This window comes from Manacus vitellinus, unplaced genomic scaffold (genome assembly GCF_001715985.3).
Source record: "Manacus vitellinus isolate BGI_N305 unplaced genomic scaffold, ASM171598v3 scaffold_0_pilon, whole genome shotgun sequence".
NCBI lineage: Eukaryota > Metazoa > Chordata > Aves > Passeriformes > Pipridae > Manacus > Manacus vitellinus.
The window spans coordinates 17,742,423-17,759,577 of NW_021938789.1; the positions used below are offsets into that span (position 1 = coordinate 17,742,423).

The window sequence follows — 17,155 nt, forward strand, 5'->3', positions numbered from 1 at the left end:
AAGTAAAGTAACCAGCTAGAATGACAGAGGTTATAGAAAGGATAACCCCTATCACAAATGAACAATAGGGACAAAAAAAAAAAGGAATCAATGTGGCTACACAGCTCAGAGAAGTCTGCTATTAAACATAACCCCCCAAAGACCATGGAGCCACATCTGAAAAAGTGTAAACAGGAAAGAGCATAAACTCTGTCAAGTTGAAAGTAAATCCTTGATTAAGTATGGGCAAAAGTTTCAAAACCAAATTATGAAAAGCATACTGAATAACATCTTCACCAAAGCCTCTAGAAGCAGGAAGACTTCCAGACAGACCCTTTTTGTAGGACTGAAAGACAAACAAGATTTATTCCAGGAGAGAGGTCTGAAGAGGTTTCTTAAACTGTCATTAGGAGACATTTAAAAAAAATTAATAAAATGAGTAGTAACAAAATCTTTAAGACCAGGTGGTATCCCATCCATGACTTTTACAGGAATTCAGAAATGATATAGCAAATGCTAATTATTCTCTTATTGCTATCTATCAATGAACAGATTGAAGACAGCAAATGTGAAAGAATCCGAAGGGTTCCAAGAGGAACAATGTACCACTCATAAGAACATCTTATTTTGAATGGGCAAACAGGTTGAAACAAAACAGTAACAACAACAAAGAGCTGACACGACTGAAAAATGAGTTATGGAAATGAGTCATTGCACTTTACAGAATGGGAAGTTTTGTCTAAGAAAAAATAACTTTTAGCAGACCCAAAAGCACATCAGTAGAATGCATTAGGATCCTAAAAAAACTTCCAATAAAGTCTCACACCACAGGATCTTAAAATAAAAATCCTGTTGTGAATTAATTTTTAAGTAAACATAGGGGACAATAGGTGGAAATAAATGACTGATTTTTACAATGAAGGGAACAAAGGGAACATACAGAAGAAGTCAGAAAGAAATCTCTAATACTAAACATAAAGAAAAATTAGAAAATGAACTGAACTGAGGGTATAAAATTTACTGAGGTAGTCAGATCTAACATTTTAATGAAGAATTGCAGAAATATGTCACACAACTGAATTGTTACAACGTGAAACGGAAGAACTTCAGGTTAAGGCCAAGTTTTCCCACCAGCATTAACTCTGCATGTACAGTATTAGGCAATATATCATCTAAAATTATTCAAGAAAGACACTGTAGTCAAAACTGTCAGCTCAGTGCTCAGAAACAGCGTAAGAGACTGAACGTTTCACAACCAGGAAAAAGAGTTATCACAAAATCTGTACACAACATGGTGTTGTGAATGCCACTGCCAAGTCTGGTCACCTTAGTTACAACAGGATATAGAACATCCAGACAAGAATGATCTGAAGAATGCAATAATAATTTGTGTGGAAGTTAATCAGGTGATTCTTTAAACTGGAGGGCAAATAACTGGAAAAGATATGCTATACATATTTATTAATCATAAGTGGGTCAAAGAATATCCATTATTTTACATAATGCAAGAACTATGAGATATCCAGTGAAATTATCAGGCAAGGTTAAAAACAAACAAGTGAAGTTATTTTTTCCAAATGTGCATTAAACGTGAATTTGTGTGATTATGAAGTACAAGTAAGTTCAAGAAAGAACTCGATTAATAGATGGAATGAAGTTCCATTGAAAGCTGTGATGTACGTTATCAAGCAGATTTAAGAAATCATTAAATCACAAATTGCTGGAAGCCAAAACTGACCACTGTGAGAATTATAAAGAGTTATAGGTCCCTTTGGCCTTAACATGCATGACAATTCTTATTCTTACAATATGATTGTCTTTCTCACAAGTCAATGACCCTATTTGCTTGATAACTGTGTTGATTGATGCCACCATATTATGAAATCACAACAATAAGATCTTCTTGCAAAATTATTTTTCCCCAGCAGCATTCTTCTTAATAGTCAATTCATCTCTGATTCTGTGGCTTTGGTTTTTTGGTTTTACTTTTACCAAGGTATACTAGAAGCAGAGAATTTCTGAAAATACAACATTAACACTTACCCGTTTGTCTAGCGTTCTTTCCCTTACAAAGCCAAGGAGCTGGTCATTGACTAAAGAAAGATCTCTCTTGCCTGCAGTAATAATTGTAACAATAACATCATGTCGAATGGCTTCTTCTGGGTCATGTGATCTAACCTTCAAATATTCTGTTACAATCAGAAACAATGAAAAGCTTGGCTTATTTATGTAGGTGTGACATATTCTGATTTATTAATAACATTAAAACAATTATATGTCAGTCACGTATCACAACCATGTAATCTATTAAACTTATAGCTACCCACAGGAAGTATCTGTTCCAATGTTTTCTATGTTAAATATAAAACAATTAGATAACTGTAAATATCAAAAGAATACAAAAGTGAATAGCTTTTATGATAACCTCATTTGCAACAAGCAAATGAAAGTGAAAAAAAAGCTGATTAGAATATATTGAAAATAAAGGGGGGGGAGGGAATGAGAAGAAATATAAGATGAGAAGAAACTCTCATTCCCAAAGAGCTAAAGTTAAATAATAAATGAAAAATACCAACAATTGCTGTAGGATAGCTTGCATCAAAAAAAGAACAGTTTTTCAGTGAAGCCTGAAAATCTGCTCATACTTAAAATAATGCTGTAGTGAAGGAAGACACTTCATTGTTTAGATCAGCAAAACAGCATTTTCTGAACTCAGTGGGAGAGTACTGGGGAACACAGTGACTGTTCTTGAAAATAAGTCAAGATGTTGCATCAATATTTGCTTTGACTTGCCAAAAGTTTCTTTAGAACTTCAAATTACTTTAAAATTCATTCTGCAATGGATAGCTTCTTAAACACACACACATAAAGTCCATATAAAGTCACTCTCCTCTCTTACTATAACTAGCACTTGTCTTCAGCAGAAATCAATTACTCAGTGTTAGCTCTTCAATCCAGCATCAAGCATCAGACTTGATACATTTTAGAACCACGCTTTTATGTACAAAAATAATTATACACTTCCTTGCTCATTTTGTAAATTATTCTAAACCCCTGCATGAGCATCTCACCAGTGAGGTCTTTTGCTAAGTCTGGATGGTTCATTAAACAATGACTGGCGAATTTCACACTCTCTAATCTCACAGGGACATGGATATCATTGAACCTAGAGGGATAGAAGATGATGAATGTTAATTTTTAATTAGCCTTTCAAATCATGATTATTCTCTATGTAGTAACATGCGTTGATAGTATGTTCTGTTAACTATTAGAATACTTCTATGTGACAAAATAATAGAATATAAAGGTTCTGAATTTATCTCCATAATACAAATGTTCCTGATACAAATTTTTGTTATTTCTTGTGAAATTAATTCAGGACTAAAGTTAAAGCATGAATATGCTGTATGTGGAGGCAACGTTGAACTAACAGATTTTTGTCCACTGACTTTTGAACACAATTCTCGATACACAGTCAATATTGTGTGTGCATATATACACACACAGGCAAAATTATAAAAATGTAAACTGTCATGTAATATGTACCATTTGAAAGCATTCACTTTTTTAAAAATTATAAACTTCTATATTTACGGAAAAGGAAGTCTCTCTTCACTCAAAAAGGTAAATGCCAAACAAAAGAGATACAGTTGCAGATACAGCTGAACAGTATGAAATTTCAGACAATGCTGGCATAGCTATTGTGTAATTTCTGCTGTGTGTGTAATGTACTGTCTATCTAACCTATATGCTTGTAGCTGACAGCAAAATAGCAGCAGTTCTTCAGGCTTCTTCATTCCAAAATGTAACTGTGTGCAATTCTCTGTTTTCAAGATTTAACAAAGTAACTTGTTCAAATATAAACAAACAGTTATATCCTCTAAAAAAAACCAATGACAAATGCAATACTAAAAGAAAATTCAGAACAAAAAGAATAGAAATTTAGAATTCTATCCCGTTTCTCTCACCGCCCAAGAAAGCACTGCCAAAGAGGTCGATTTTGCGTGGCCAGATCAGAATCTTTGGAGCCAAAGAGTTTAGCCAACAGTCGAACAACAGCCAAACGCTCTTCTCCATCATTGCTCTAAAAATCAAAACATGAAAAAGAAACTGTAGATCATTATCCATAATATTTTAATAATAGTTTCTGGCTTCCTTTTCTTTCTGTTCTTGTAACAGTTAGATTAAAAACTGAGCTTGAAATAATTTCTGATAATCCTCAGTCTATCTAATTAGAATACTAGATTAATATGAGTGAAAATATACAAATACCTATTAAGTTAACATATTACAGACACTGAATATGTGGCTGTGCTTTGAAAATTCCTTCTCTTTTGGGAATAAAAACCCATACACAGTAGTCTGAATAACATATCTTTGGCAATTTCAACAATTCATGACATTTTTGTTGTAAAACATTCTCTAAGAATGTTTCTATGTGCGTGGAAAAGACACCAATTAAGATGTTATAAACAGATCTGCAATAATAAAAGAGATATGTCATTTCATCAAACACCTATTTCTTGGTTACTTTTGTTTGTTGCTACCATAGCCTACACGTACATGCACACATACAAAATTACTTCTCTCATTCACTTACAATTTTATGAAAGACAAACAGCTTTATAATTAAAAGCCCCACAAATTTCCAAACTATTTTCAGGGATTCAAAAGAAGTCAGCTGACTTACTAGCCGATTATGACAAATCTCAGAAAATATTAGGAAATAATTCCTCTATTACTAAAAAATTTCATAAAACAAAGTTCTGCAAATCAATACTGAAGCTGACAGATTGGCATTCCACGACATAAGCCAACTACAGCCTAATTACTTCATAAATTTCAGGTGAATTTGAAAGATTGAGTACATAGAACTTTTGCATTAGACTCTATTATCATTATAATGAGTATATATTTTGTGTGCATAATATGTTTGCAAGCAAAAAAAAAGCATATAATTATATATGTATGTATAAATATATATAAATTGCCAGTATCCTTTCTTCAATATTACATTTATCTTTCAAGTAAAGCAATAAATATAAACTTTTTATCCCTTCAGCAGAACACTCATTAAATCTGCATCTCTGCACTCTTAATATCCCCAGAAATTTTACTGCTTGTCAAAAGCTACATTGTAACCTACCTTCAGCTTGAATTCAAGCTGTGGCATGACAGACAGCAGTAAGTGAGGATCTATGGCAAAAAGCTCTTGTATCAAGTCAAACACATGTTCTGATAAGTCACTTACTGAAGACTTCCCCAGTACCAGAACCTGATTAAAAAACTAGAACACAAACATTATTATTTGGCAGATTGTCCCTCATTAAAGCAAAAACTATTTTTAAAAGTTATTTTAACATAGTGTCATTAATATTTTTATAGTAATGGAAGATACTCAATGCACAATGTCTTCATTAAATCAAAGCATTTCACCCTTAACAATTTAGGCTCAGGCAAATTACAAACATCCTTCTCAGTTCAGTTCTAATACTTCAGTCAAGACAGTTTAATTCATGATAATTTGATAATTTAAAAATATCAATAACCATCTCCCAAGTAAAATAAATAGGTAATAAAAGAATTAATTTAAAATGCATATTCATCCAGTAGACATTTAGAAAAAAAATTAGTATCTTATTTTTAATTTTCTTGTAATTTAAAACCAATCCAATTGAAGATCATCAAATACTGAAAATGAAGCTTCTTCACCTCAAATCCTTTTTAAAGAACGTCAGGTGGCTTTATGTTATGTTTTGTTATATTTGATAGTAATGTATGAAGGTTGTTAGTGATCTAACAGAGAGAAACTGAAAGTAGGCTAAAATATGAACTATTTCTTTTGGATTTGTAAATTTTAATATACTTTATATACTTTCTATTAGATTCTGTGGGTTAATATTATTTGAGCAGTGCAAATGCTACAAAGCTATTACACACTTGAAAAAGAAAGTAAGAAGAATAGTGTTAAATCAACTCAAACATTACCCTGTGTACTATCCTGTTTCCAGCTATGACTAATTAAAAAGCTTAAAGAAGGAGGGTAATTGGAAAGTGGTACTTGTTAGTGAGACTCCTGGTCTCACTTTTAAATACTTACTGATTAATCTTTTATGAATTTGTCTGATTTCCTTTTTAAACTACTCTGACTTTTACGAATTCTATTGGCTTTGGCACCAAGGAAAGACAACAGAATGGATCAGACCACATTCCCCACAGACTGTAGTAGCTGTACTAACAGGCAGAATGCACAACTCTGACATTCAACAAGAAGAATTACAGTAGAAGTGAAAAACACAATTCTTTCAGTCTTTATGACTACAGCAAGTTTAGGAGGGGAAAAAAAAAAACTCTAGCAAAGAGTTGGCAGTTTGAAATGCTTCATCCTAAAGCTTGGTATGAAATTTGGCTGTCTGGTTACTGGACATACAAAGTACTAGCAATTCCTTTTGTTGTAACAGGAGTTTTGGTGGTCATCTATTTTCACAGCCTAAATTTAGGCTTAACTTTAGACTGAGATGGGCAAAAATTAATTTCCTCTTCACTTATTTGATACATCCCACATACTTAACAACCACGTTAACAATACCCTATTTGGAAAATGGTATTCTTGTAGCTGCATTACAAAATGTGGCTTTTATAAACAATATTTACAAGGGAAAGAATCCCACCAAATTTGCAGTAAATCAAGACAGTAACAAGAACACTTGCTACTTGTAGGTAACTAATTTACATACATTGGCAATACAAGGTTCAATGGTCTGGACGGTCCTTTTCAACAGGACTTTTGCAAGATCAAATGCTTGTTTATTAAGGTTCTGAAATAAAGAAAACATAATAAAATTTTATAGAGACAAACTATTTCAGATGACTTTACTTTTCCCTCCCAACCTTAAAAACCCATGACTTTAGAAAGGTATGTTTCACCACCAATCTATTTGTTTTCAAAGCTATACAAATTAAGTTACATTAATTCCACAACAACATACACAGAGAAATCGTAAAACTAGTTTTCCACACACTTAAGAAATCTAACCCAAAACCATCACTTCCTGCACATTAAGACTTTATCAGCTGTCACCTTTAGCATTGCATTCATAGCTATAAAAAGTTTTCACATGCAACAGTATTAAAAATTTTGAAGAAACATTACCATACTTTGAAAATTAAATGTGCACCAAACTTTGCAACTGAAAAATGAACAACTCGAACTTAATATTTAAATGTAGTTTTGTTTCTCCCTCACATACCCATAAGAGGTACACCCTGCAGCGAAGTTCAGCCTTGTCTAGAGGGTAAAACTGTGCACTGATTGCTCCATGGTCTGTACCATATGCTCTGGGACAGCCCACAGTGAGCCCACAGAAAGCACTTACACTTGGGCAGAGTTAGCTGCAAACTTTCCAAGTAAACATTTGATTGCAACATGACAAATCTGAACATTGTTTTCATTACTCTTCAGCAAGATAAGGAATGTAACTGCACATCTGAAAAATCTGACTGTCCAAGTCTGCACAAATCCAATATGCAGTATCTCATATCATCTAGGGATTAATGATGCTTGGAGGAGGCAAAAACAGAAAGGTGGATTAGCTGATTGCCCTGAAAATTACAAATCACTGCAGAAAAAATGCAGGAAAAGCCTAGGGATGACTGATTCTTGGGAAGACGGTATTTGGCAAGTCCACATTGACAACGACTCGCTCATGTACTTTTAACTAATGAGATGACAAACTGAAAGACAGTTCCTCAACTGATAGTAAAGAGAAACAAATGGCCAAAGGCTCAAATAAGTATGTCCTCAGTCACCAAAGCACTAAACCGATGTCTCGTTACAGAAGACAGACATATATGTATCAACTCATCTCAAATTTTAAATAAACAAATAAATAAATAAATAATAATCCCAACACTTTCTTTCCAAACCAGACCACGATGAAAATCTTTTTGGCAGGTATGCCAACCTCATACAGAAAACATACTTTCTTTGGATTTTCAACACAAAGATTTCAAAGATTTCCACACAAACAAACCAGCAACCCAAATACATACACACAGAAAACCCGTCACAGTACCAAAGAACCAAACAACAAAACAGTAATATATCTACTGATGAAATAAACAACTATTAAAAATTATAAAAAAAAATTAATCTGTTAGGGAAATCAAACCCTGAAAGACTGGACTAGCCCTGCTGTAGAGGATGCAGACAAAGTTACTGATTTTAAGCGCATAAAATATATGAAGACACGAATATGTTTTTAAGGAATAACTTTGATAGTAAGAATGTGAAGAAAAATATTCACTAAATAGTACTGCTTTTAAAGTTAATAAAAAGGACTACAGTCTGATGCCATAAGTAACCTGAGCAAAATGTGACTTATGATACTGCTATTGAAAATCTGGATTCACTAGAGGAGAATCACAATAGCACATAGAGACAATAAAGTACACCACCATCACTTTATTGATAATGGATGTACAAATGAATATAATTTAGATGCTGAGGTAGATGTTACTTCATGTCTAATTAAAAAAAAAATAAAAGGAACAGACTACATTATCCAAAACACATTATTTCAGCTTCTTTACAAAGACAAACTTCCACTATTTCTTGCCACACTGTTAGTTTTATTATGTCATAGCAGAGAATGACTAGTATTTGACTGCTTTGCACAGACCTAAAAGTATTGCTATTGTATGTATTCTACAAGAAAATAAGTTTTTCAAACTATGGGGCTTCTGACTTACATACCTAAGGACAAACAATATAATCACAGAATTTCCTAGGAGATCTGTTCATGAAAGGAGAACATAATTACCACAGTCAAACTCTGCTAGGCAGATCAGACAGAAGAACCTTCTGGTTAGTTTTTTTTTTTAAATTACCATGGTAAAACAGTTTAAGTTCTGTTGTTACAGGAAACAAACAAATTAAAACGGACCAAAATACTGACCAAAGTACAATACTGAGCACTGACTACAGGATATTATTTGCTCAGTCAAGACCAAGAGCTGGTAAGGACTGGCACCAGTCCTCTAAGAGGCAGTGAATGTACAGTAAAACCCAATATTTACACCAAGTTTACCTCCCCCTTTATCAGAGCCTTGCTTATGCATTTCCTTCATTAGGCAGAACTATATGATTAAGCTAACAATGTTAATGCTGAAGGATCATATTTACTTTTACTTTGCCTAAACCAAGCAGTCACGACACACTGTTCTCTTGTACAAGGTTTACCAGGTCTTTGTATTGTCAGAGCAATGCCCACCACTGCCAACAGCATCACCTAGCACCTGACACACACAGCACCACTCCTCTATTCCATTCCTGATATCAACTGCCTATAATTGATTAGAAACAACTTACAAAGTGCAGTGTATTTTCAAAAGGACTTTATTATTATAAGAGGTCTCTCTGTTAGCAGCTTTAATAAGACATTATCTCATTGCTGTCAATGACTTGACAGAACGGTATTTCTGTCTCATGGTCATGACAGAAGGAATGCAAACTCGTCTCAGACAATAGAATTTCACAGGTAAATGACAATGGCCACAGCTGAGACACTCCTGTGTAATGCATTCCCATGAATTCTCCCTCTTTAAGTAACTAAATGAATAATTCCTGCTAACTTAACTTTTATCTGCTAATTTAACTTTAATTATGTAATCATAAATGGAGCTGCCTTAATTTTGTCATTATTTTAAATTAATAAATGAACAAACAGAAAAACACACTTGGTAATCAGAGCACAGTTCATTTACTCTAACTAATAAGTGAAACTTCCTGTACTCCATACAATTTTCATTAAGAAGAACAAGTGTTTTAGCAAGGAAATTTTCTTGGTCGATGCAAGGCAACACCAGCCTGCACTCATTTTCCCTTATTTCACAGCTAATGGAGTTGTGTTCATTCTCCTTTCAAATTTATTTTGGCATTACAATAAAGGTACTTCAAAAGCTCAGCTGCAGGTCCAGTGACCTACTCTTCGAGGAGGAGCTCATATAAGATTCCTCTAGGAAGGAGACGTGTGTATGTGTGTGTTTGTCACTTGGTCCCTTATAAGTGAGTTAAGCAGGTAAAGCCCATGGAAGGGGTGGGAAGCACAGCAGGGAGGTGGAGGGAAGTCTGACTGGCAAGCTGAGGGGAGCAGCAAGACACCACAGAAGCCTTGGGGAAGTATTTCTTTTTCCTTTTTTTTAATTAAAAAATACTTCATATCTTGTCAATCATAAACCCTGCACCAAACCCAAAAAGCAAAACAACCGACAACACACTATCCTTAAGATACAATGTTTTCTTATTGCATTTACTTGAAAACACTATTTCAGTACAGAGATCCTGAGGCAGCAAGTAGGCACAATCTCTTGATAATGAATAATCTAGACACAGTTAATGAACAGCACCAAATAATTCCCAAAAGAAATTTTCAATCAACTTTTCCAAGACCGGGGGAAAATAAAACAGTTCTGATAGCTTAAGTGTGTGAAGAGATAAACAACATGCAAAAGGCAATAAAAATTAATGTTGTTATAATGGTATACTACTATAATATTTTATTTTGCAGACCTTGTGTGCAGGAATGAGGTTAATCAAAATCGAGTCCAGCAGCTCCTGAGTTACTCCATCGCCTTCCATGATGATAGAACTCATCAAATCCAGCATATGCATTTGTACCTTCTGGTTGTGGCTATTACTAAGATCATAAAGAATATTATCAACACTAAATTTTCAGACCCTGACAAATATTAACAGTACGGTCAAGAAACAATGTCTAACACTGTCCAGCTTGTCTTCCCTTACACTCTCCACATCTCAAACCTCAAAACCATTTTACGTGCCTTTCTTCTCTTACAGGAAGGTTAAAAAACCTAGAACAACCTAGCTCTGCTTTAAGTGAATCAAAATAAAAAAGACAATCACAGCCACAAAAGTAAAAATGTAGATAAATGAATCAGAATGAAGTATAGTTATAACATGGATAACAAATTTTAAAACACATCTACTTTCAGATGTACACCCCTCCATACCGTCAGTAATTCACACTCATTTGCTTTCCTTGTATCTCTTTGTTTGGACAAATAAAGACTTGTTCTGTTCAGACATATTTATCTGTAGACTATGATAGGATTCAGTCTACCCCCAAAATTGATGACATTTTGACCATTTAAAATAATGGAAGTAATTCAACTTACTTGATAACTGAAAAAAGAGTCCTAAAAAGCTGAATAAAAATTTCATTGCAATCTTCCAACTCAAAGCAGATGTTGTAAGATTTAACCCAAGCTAAATTCTAAAACAAAAAATAAGATATTCAGGCTATTACAACTTCATATTAAGTCACATAAATATAATCATGTTAGTTACAGGTTTTTTCTATTTAAGGAAAAAAAATATACAATATTCCCTTTGGGGAAGAGACTGGGTATTTGATTTGCATATAAAGAACTCCTAATACAAAGGGGCTTTGCCAGATATATCAAGAAAAAACTACATATAGAATAATCTGATTTCTTATGTATAAAACTCGATTGACAAAAATTGTTATTATATTAAGTTCCTATTTCTAGACTTTTTTCTTCATATGACAATTTTATGTATCAATAAAAGATTTACAAACAAGATACTATTTCTAAATGCATACTGAACCCTCCCCCCATTCTTGTCAAGAGTACTGTTTTGCAACATTTTTAAAGCAAAAATCTTATATCTCTTCTCCCATCATCAATATAAGCACACCTGCATTTTAATCAGCATTTGAAATTTTCTCTCTTGATACAAAAAACAGTGTATACATTAAAGGTTAAATGTTAATAAACACCAATCATTTCAACATGTCCTCAACTGCAGGCTAATGAACTTACTAAATGCGAACAGAATTATAACTACTAAAAGAAGCAATGCATTGAACTTCAGTGAGACTGGTGTGATTTACAGAATAAATTTCACAGGCATACTGGCACATCTGGAAAAATTACTGGAAAAAATACTGATAACACTTCTTAGGCTTGCAGAGCAAATGCCAGCTACTGAAAATTACAACTACTGAGTTACCTCTAACAAGTAAAAGTATCTGTTAAATTGAGGGCTCTTCGTGTCCTCCAAGCCTTTCAATTGTCTTGTAATAAACAAGAATATGTCCTGTCAAAAAAACAATACAACCATTTAGTAGTGACATTTACCCATATTTTCAAACTCATGATATGAGAACTTTAAACTTTTTTTTAGGCATTGACAGATAGCTATTACCTACACAGACACTGGTCATATCCTCCAGTGTTCCTTTACATGTCTAGCCCTTAATTATTACACTGACTCACAGGATTAAAGTAACATGTCTTTAATAAAATTGAACATCAGTATAAATGGGAGTAAACCAAATTTTTTTTGTTTATTTTTCTGTTTGTTTTTTGGGGTTTTTTTGTTGTTGTTGTTGTTTGGGGTTTTTCTGAGGGGAGTTGGTTGGTTTCATTTTGGGGGGGAGGAAGGGGAATGTGGTTCTGATTTTCCTCAGTAAGAGAATGGGGTAGGAAGAAAGCCTTTATTTTATAAAGCATTTTTACCTTAAGTTTGTCATGGGAAGTATATGGAGCTTCAGGAGCATAGATACGAAAGATATCAGCCAAGCAACATGCTACAAGGAGGCGCACATCTTTATTGGGATTCCTGAGGAAGAATTCAGATGCAAGGTGCAAGGCTAGTGGGAGATACTGCTGCTTCTCATCTTCTGAGTCCTGGTCCATATCCATGAATGTTTTTACCACCATCTGAAAATCAAAGGGGAAAAAAAATTGGAGTTCTTTCTGCTTTTATTCCTAATTACCAAACAATAATTTTTAAAAGAATGCAGTGCTATCAGTACATGTTCCGCTGCATAATCACAGTTGGTACTACAATTTTTTTGTTAGGACAAGTATCAGAAGAAGAGAAGTGTTAATCTGATATGTACGGGTTTGTTGAACTTGGTATTTTAAATTAAGACACCGAAAACCACTTTGCAGCTCTACTCAATTCTGCCAATCTTGGTCTGAGGTAGAGCACAGAAGCTGCACACCGATGAGGTTGGACATGGTAGCATTTCTTCCTCAAAGCAGTCCCACTGCAACTGAAAGTGAGAACTCACCTCAGCATAAATACTCCAAGGGGCTGTACGCCATCTGGCCTAACACAGGGCTACAGTATAATACTGCTGCTTTAAGAGCTATGCCAAGACTTGAGAGGAGCCTAAGAGGCCACTCTTAATACTCTGCCTGTATCGAGGCACAGAGTTCAAGAAGCACTTTACATATGCACAGTCATTCTATCTGTTTTAAATAAACTATAATACCAGACAATAATTTGATCCCTCATGTAAAATAAGTCTAATACTGCAGATCTTTTCTTTCTGCATACTGAAAACTGCATCTATACCCTTATCAATATAATGAAAAAATTAACTATGTGGTTTCCTTGTTTCCTCTAGCATGGTTAAGAAGAAATGCCACCAAAATTGTTTATTTTTTATTATTATACAACTTCAGTTAATAGAAACTTCTCAACATAATTTGGCAAAACTGAACGCGAAAATTTAGTTTGAAGAAATACAAAGTTGCAGATTTAATTTTTGGAATAGGGCTTGTTAAAAGGATGAGAAGGACTCCTAGGATGTCAGCACAGAACAGGCAGATGTGCCAGAGAGTCTTAGTATGATGTTAGTGAAATCGATCTTTGTGTTTCATTTCTCCTGGTCACCTGAGCATCCTTAGAGTAAAAATTGTGAAGGACAGTCACACTGCATACCAGTAGCATACCCACTACAGACACAGTATACAGACACATTAAAGACATTCATGAGTAAACGCAAAATGATAAATCTTGATGGGTCAAATTCACCTCTAGAATAATAACAGTAAAACACAAGAGAAGACTAAGCTCACACAACTAATAAACACATCTCTAACCAGAATTGTTTTGTTATTGTGTCATTCAAATGACACTAAGGTTGTTTCTCCACTATTAAGCATGTCCCTGCTTCCATCATGAAAATGCTGTCTTTCAGCTTCACCTCCTTTCTGAGTTTTGAAATACAGTTTCAAGCTCAGTAGATTTTACAAATGAAATGTTTGACACAACCTTTCCTACAGTACATTACTTAAAACTCTTTTTTGATTTCTATAAATGTACAAGTACAATCTTTCATGATGCAACTTACTATAAAAACAAAATTCAAGAAAGGAAGAGAGAGAAGAAAAACTCTACACAACAAACAGAAAAAAAGAGAACTTTAGAGCTACAGCCCATAAAGATACAAATTTTATCTGTATTGGTCTGTTTCACTAAAAATATTCTTAAGCTATGTTTTCTGCTGAAAGCACAAAGCCACCCTTCTGACAGCACAGGTCTGTCTGTTACAGGGTCACTTATCACCGTGCTCTGGGGTGTATCAAGCACAGTGTCCACAGCCAGTCCATGGGGGTGATTGTCCCGCTCTGTTCTGGGCTGGTCTGGCCTCACCTCGAGTGCAGGGGGCAATTTTGGTCACCACAGTTTAAGAAGGATATAAGGCTATCAGACAGTGCCCAGAGGAGGGTCACGAACACAATGAAGGGTCTAAAGGCAAAGATGTATGAGAAGCAGCTGATGTCACTTGGTCTGTGCAGCCTGGAGAACAGCAGTCTGAGGGGAGACCTCATTGCAGTTACAACTTCCTCATGAGGGGAAGAGGAGGGACAGGCACTGATCTCTTCTCTGTGGTAACCAGTGAGAGGACCCAAGGGAATGGCCTGAAACTGTGTCAGGGGAGGTTTAGGTTGGATATTAGAAAAAGGTTTTTCACCCAGAGGGTGGATGGGTACTGGAACAGGTCCAAGAAGCATTTTGCCCATGTTCTTGGGAACGCTGTGTAATTTTTGGGGTTGTCCTGTACAGGGAAAGGAGTTGGTCTCAACGATCCTGATGGGTCCCATTCAAGTCAGTATATTCTGTGATCACCTGTTCCCTTCCTGGATCACCTGTCCTGTTCAAGAATTAAAAAAGCAGATAACATACTCTTCAAAACCTACCAGACTCTTTCAATCAGGAAGGTGTTAAAAAAAAAATAACAAACCCTCAAAAAAACCCCAACAACAAAAAATCCAATCACAATCAAAAAACCCAATACCATCATCAAATCAAAAAACATGACAAAAAAAACCCCAAATCCCAACCAGCAACAAAACCCACACCACACGTGCTCTCTCTCTGCTTGTGGCAGGACAAGGAATAATGGCCTTAACTTGCAGCATGGGATTCAGACAACTACTGTGGAAGGCTTTACAAAAATGGTAGAAAGGTCTAAAAGATCTGTAGATCCTGATAAACTGTATCTGTACCATATCAATTTATCTCACCAAAGTTCTTATCAGTCATTCTACCCATTTTATAGATTACCTATATAAGCAAACTTTTGATCTTCCCCATAAGACCAATCTTCTTTCTCCATACCCTTCTAGATCACATCTCCATACCCTGAGATCTTTCTTTAAAGTCTCATATTCATATGACAATATGCATAAATCTTGCATTTATCCCTTCTCTGATATGTCCAAAACAGATGAGGTAAAGCAGCACGGTGCTGAGAAAATTCACACAACTTTCCCATTTGATTAACAAAATGTTTGGATATTCTGGGATTAAAGTAAAGAAACTAGTCTTTCACACTGTCTTGCCTGTTTGAAAACACACCAAGTCTTACAGATTTTCTTATGTTGCTCTTGCATTCAGAAGGAATGCATAAAATTCAGCATATTTATCCAGCCCTTCCCAAAAATCTTCCTTACATTGTATTGCACATAGGTTTTATTCTTTGTATATTTCCTATAACTCCATTCCATTTCCTCTTATGAATTATGAGCTTTCTCAAAGAAATTAAAGAAAGAAAAAAAGCAGTAGTATGTAAGTTGCATGATGCCTAACAAATACTGATGACCTCTCAAAGGAAGTTTTAACATCTTATGAAGAACTGGTTGTAACTGGTTTAGGAATATTTATAGTTAAATTTTTTCTAGCCTTAACACTGCAATACCAGTATTACTTGTGACAGTTAGAAATTTATCCACTAAAAGAATTTACTCACAAAATTGAAAACCTAAAATAAACTCTACAGATACAAAAAGACTAAAGGTTCAAATAATTTAAGGTTTTAAATTTTTAAACTGGAAACCACTCCTTATCATGCTAAGATAGTTTCTATTTCTAGAAAAAGTGATCAAACCGTTAACAGGAACTCACTACTTTTTCAAATTACAGTACTATTATCTAACTGCTGTACAATCAAAACAACTTTAACTAGAACACTAATATTCACTTATATAAAAACCTACAGACTTAACAGCTTTTACCACAAAAAAACTGTAACTGTTCTCTGTGTAAAAAGCAGGAGACAGAAAGCATTCTTTAAACACATTAATGTAACATCATCAATTCTTTTCCAAACAGTTAAGGACTCAATTAAAGCACTAACTGCTAGGCGAATGTAAACAAAACACAGCTATGCACATTCATTATTAAATTCATTCTGTACTGCTTTTGATTTAATGCATCTCCATTAAATTGTCACATACTTGTGCTTTACTTAGCTTGCAAAAATGAAACTGTTAAAACTATCTAGAAATTTTCATTATTGGCACTTTTACCATATTACCTTGAAATTCTAACTATCAGATCAAGATTTTACTCTCCCAGGATCTGCAAACATGTAAGTGAAATAATCTAACTCTAACATTGAAGAAATGCAAATGCCTTCATTCAAAATAGCAAGAACAGCTAAATGAAGACTGCTTAAGTCACTCTTAGCATGTTACAAACATATTGAAAATTAAAGAAGTTAAAGTTTTCAGGGAGGTATTCATCTGATTGCATCAACCACGCAGCATGCAAGCCAGTCACTCTGGGTTAGCTTTTCACCCACTAGAGAGAAATGCACAGACCTTGACTGAGTTCAAGCACAGATGTCTATAATGACATTTACAGATGTCACCTCAGTTTTGCCCTGGAACTCTGTGCTGACCATGAAAGCAGTTCAGTGTGACCAGATGCCTGAAAAGAGGTGAGATGAACACTGGCAGCTTCTTGTGAGGCTGTTGGCCTCTCAACTGCTTTGAAACACATACCAGAGGTTGCCAAAGCACTGCTCACAGACTGCCCACACCTCATAGG

The 17,155-nt window shown here is 34.7% G+C and overlaps 1 protein-coding gene across 5 annotated transcripts in view; it reads right to left on the reverse strand.

Annotated features, from left to right (window-relative positions):
- The window catches only part of PDS5A (PDS5 cohesin associated factor A), an 82,523-nt gene that overhangs the window by 38,622 nt on the left and 26,746 nt on the right, over positions 1–17,155 (reverse strand). For all 5 annotated transcript variants that reach the window (XR_001920125.2, XR_001920124.2, XM_018068444.2 and 2 more), the window contains exons 2-10: positions 12,544–12,747; positions 12,035–12,121; positions 11,176–11,273; positions 10,550–10,676; positions 6,717–6,797; positions 5,126–5,266; positions 3,948–4,063; positions 3,051–3,145; positions 2,023–2,168 (exon numbers count right to left, since the gene is read on the reverse strand). Coding sequence is in view for 3 of the 5 variants with exons in the window: in XM_018068444.2 (XP_017923933.1) it covers positions 2,023–2,168; positions 3,051–3,145; positions 3,948–4,063; positions 5,126–5,266; positions 6,717–6,797; positions 10,550–10,676; positions 11,176–11,273; positions 12,035–12,121; positions 12,544–12,747 (1,095 nt within the window). In the remaining 2 variants the exon portion in view is untranslated. The remainder of the gene's footprint in view (positions 1–2,022; positions 2,169–3,050; positions 3,146–3,947; positions 4,064–5,125; positions 5,267–6,716; positions 6,798–10,549; positions 10,677–11,175; positions 11,274–12,034; positions 12,122–12,543; positions 12,748–17,155) is intronic.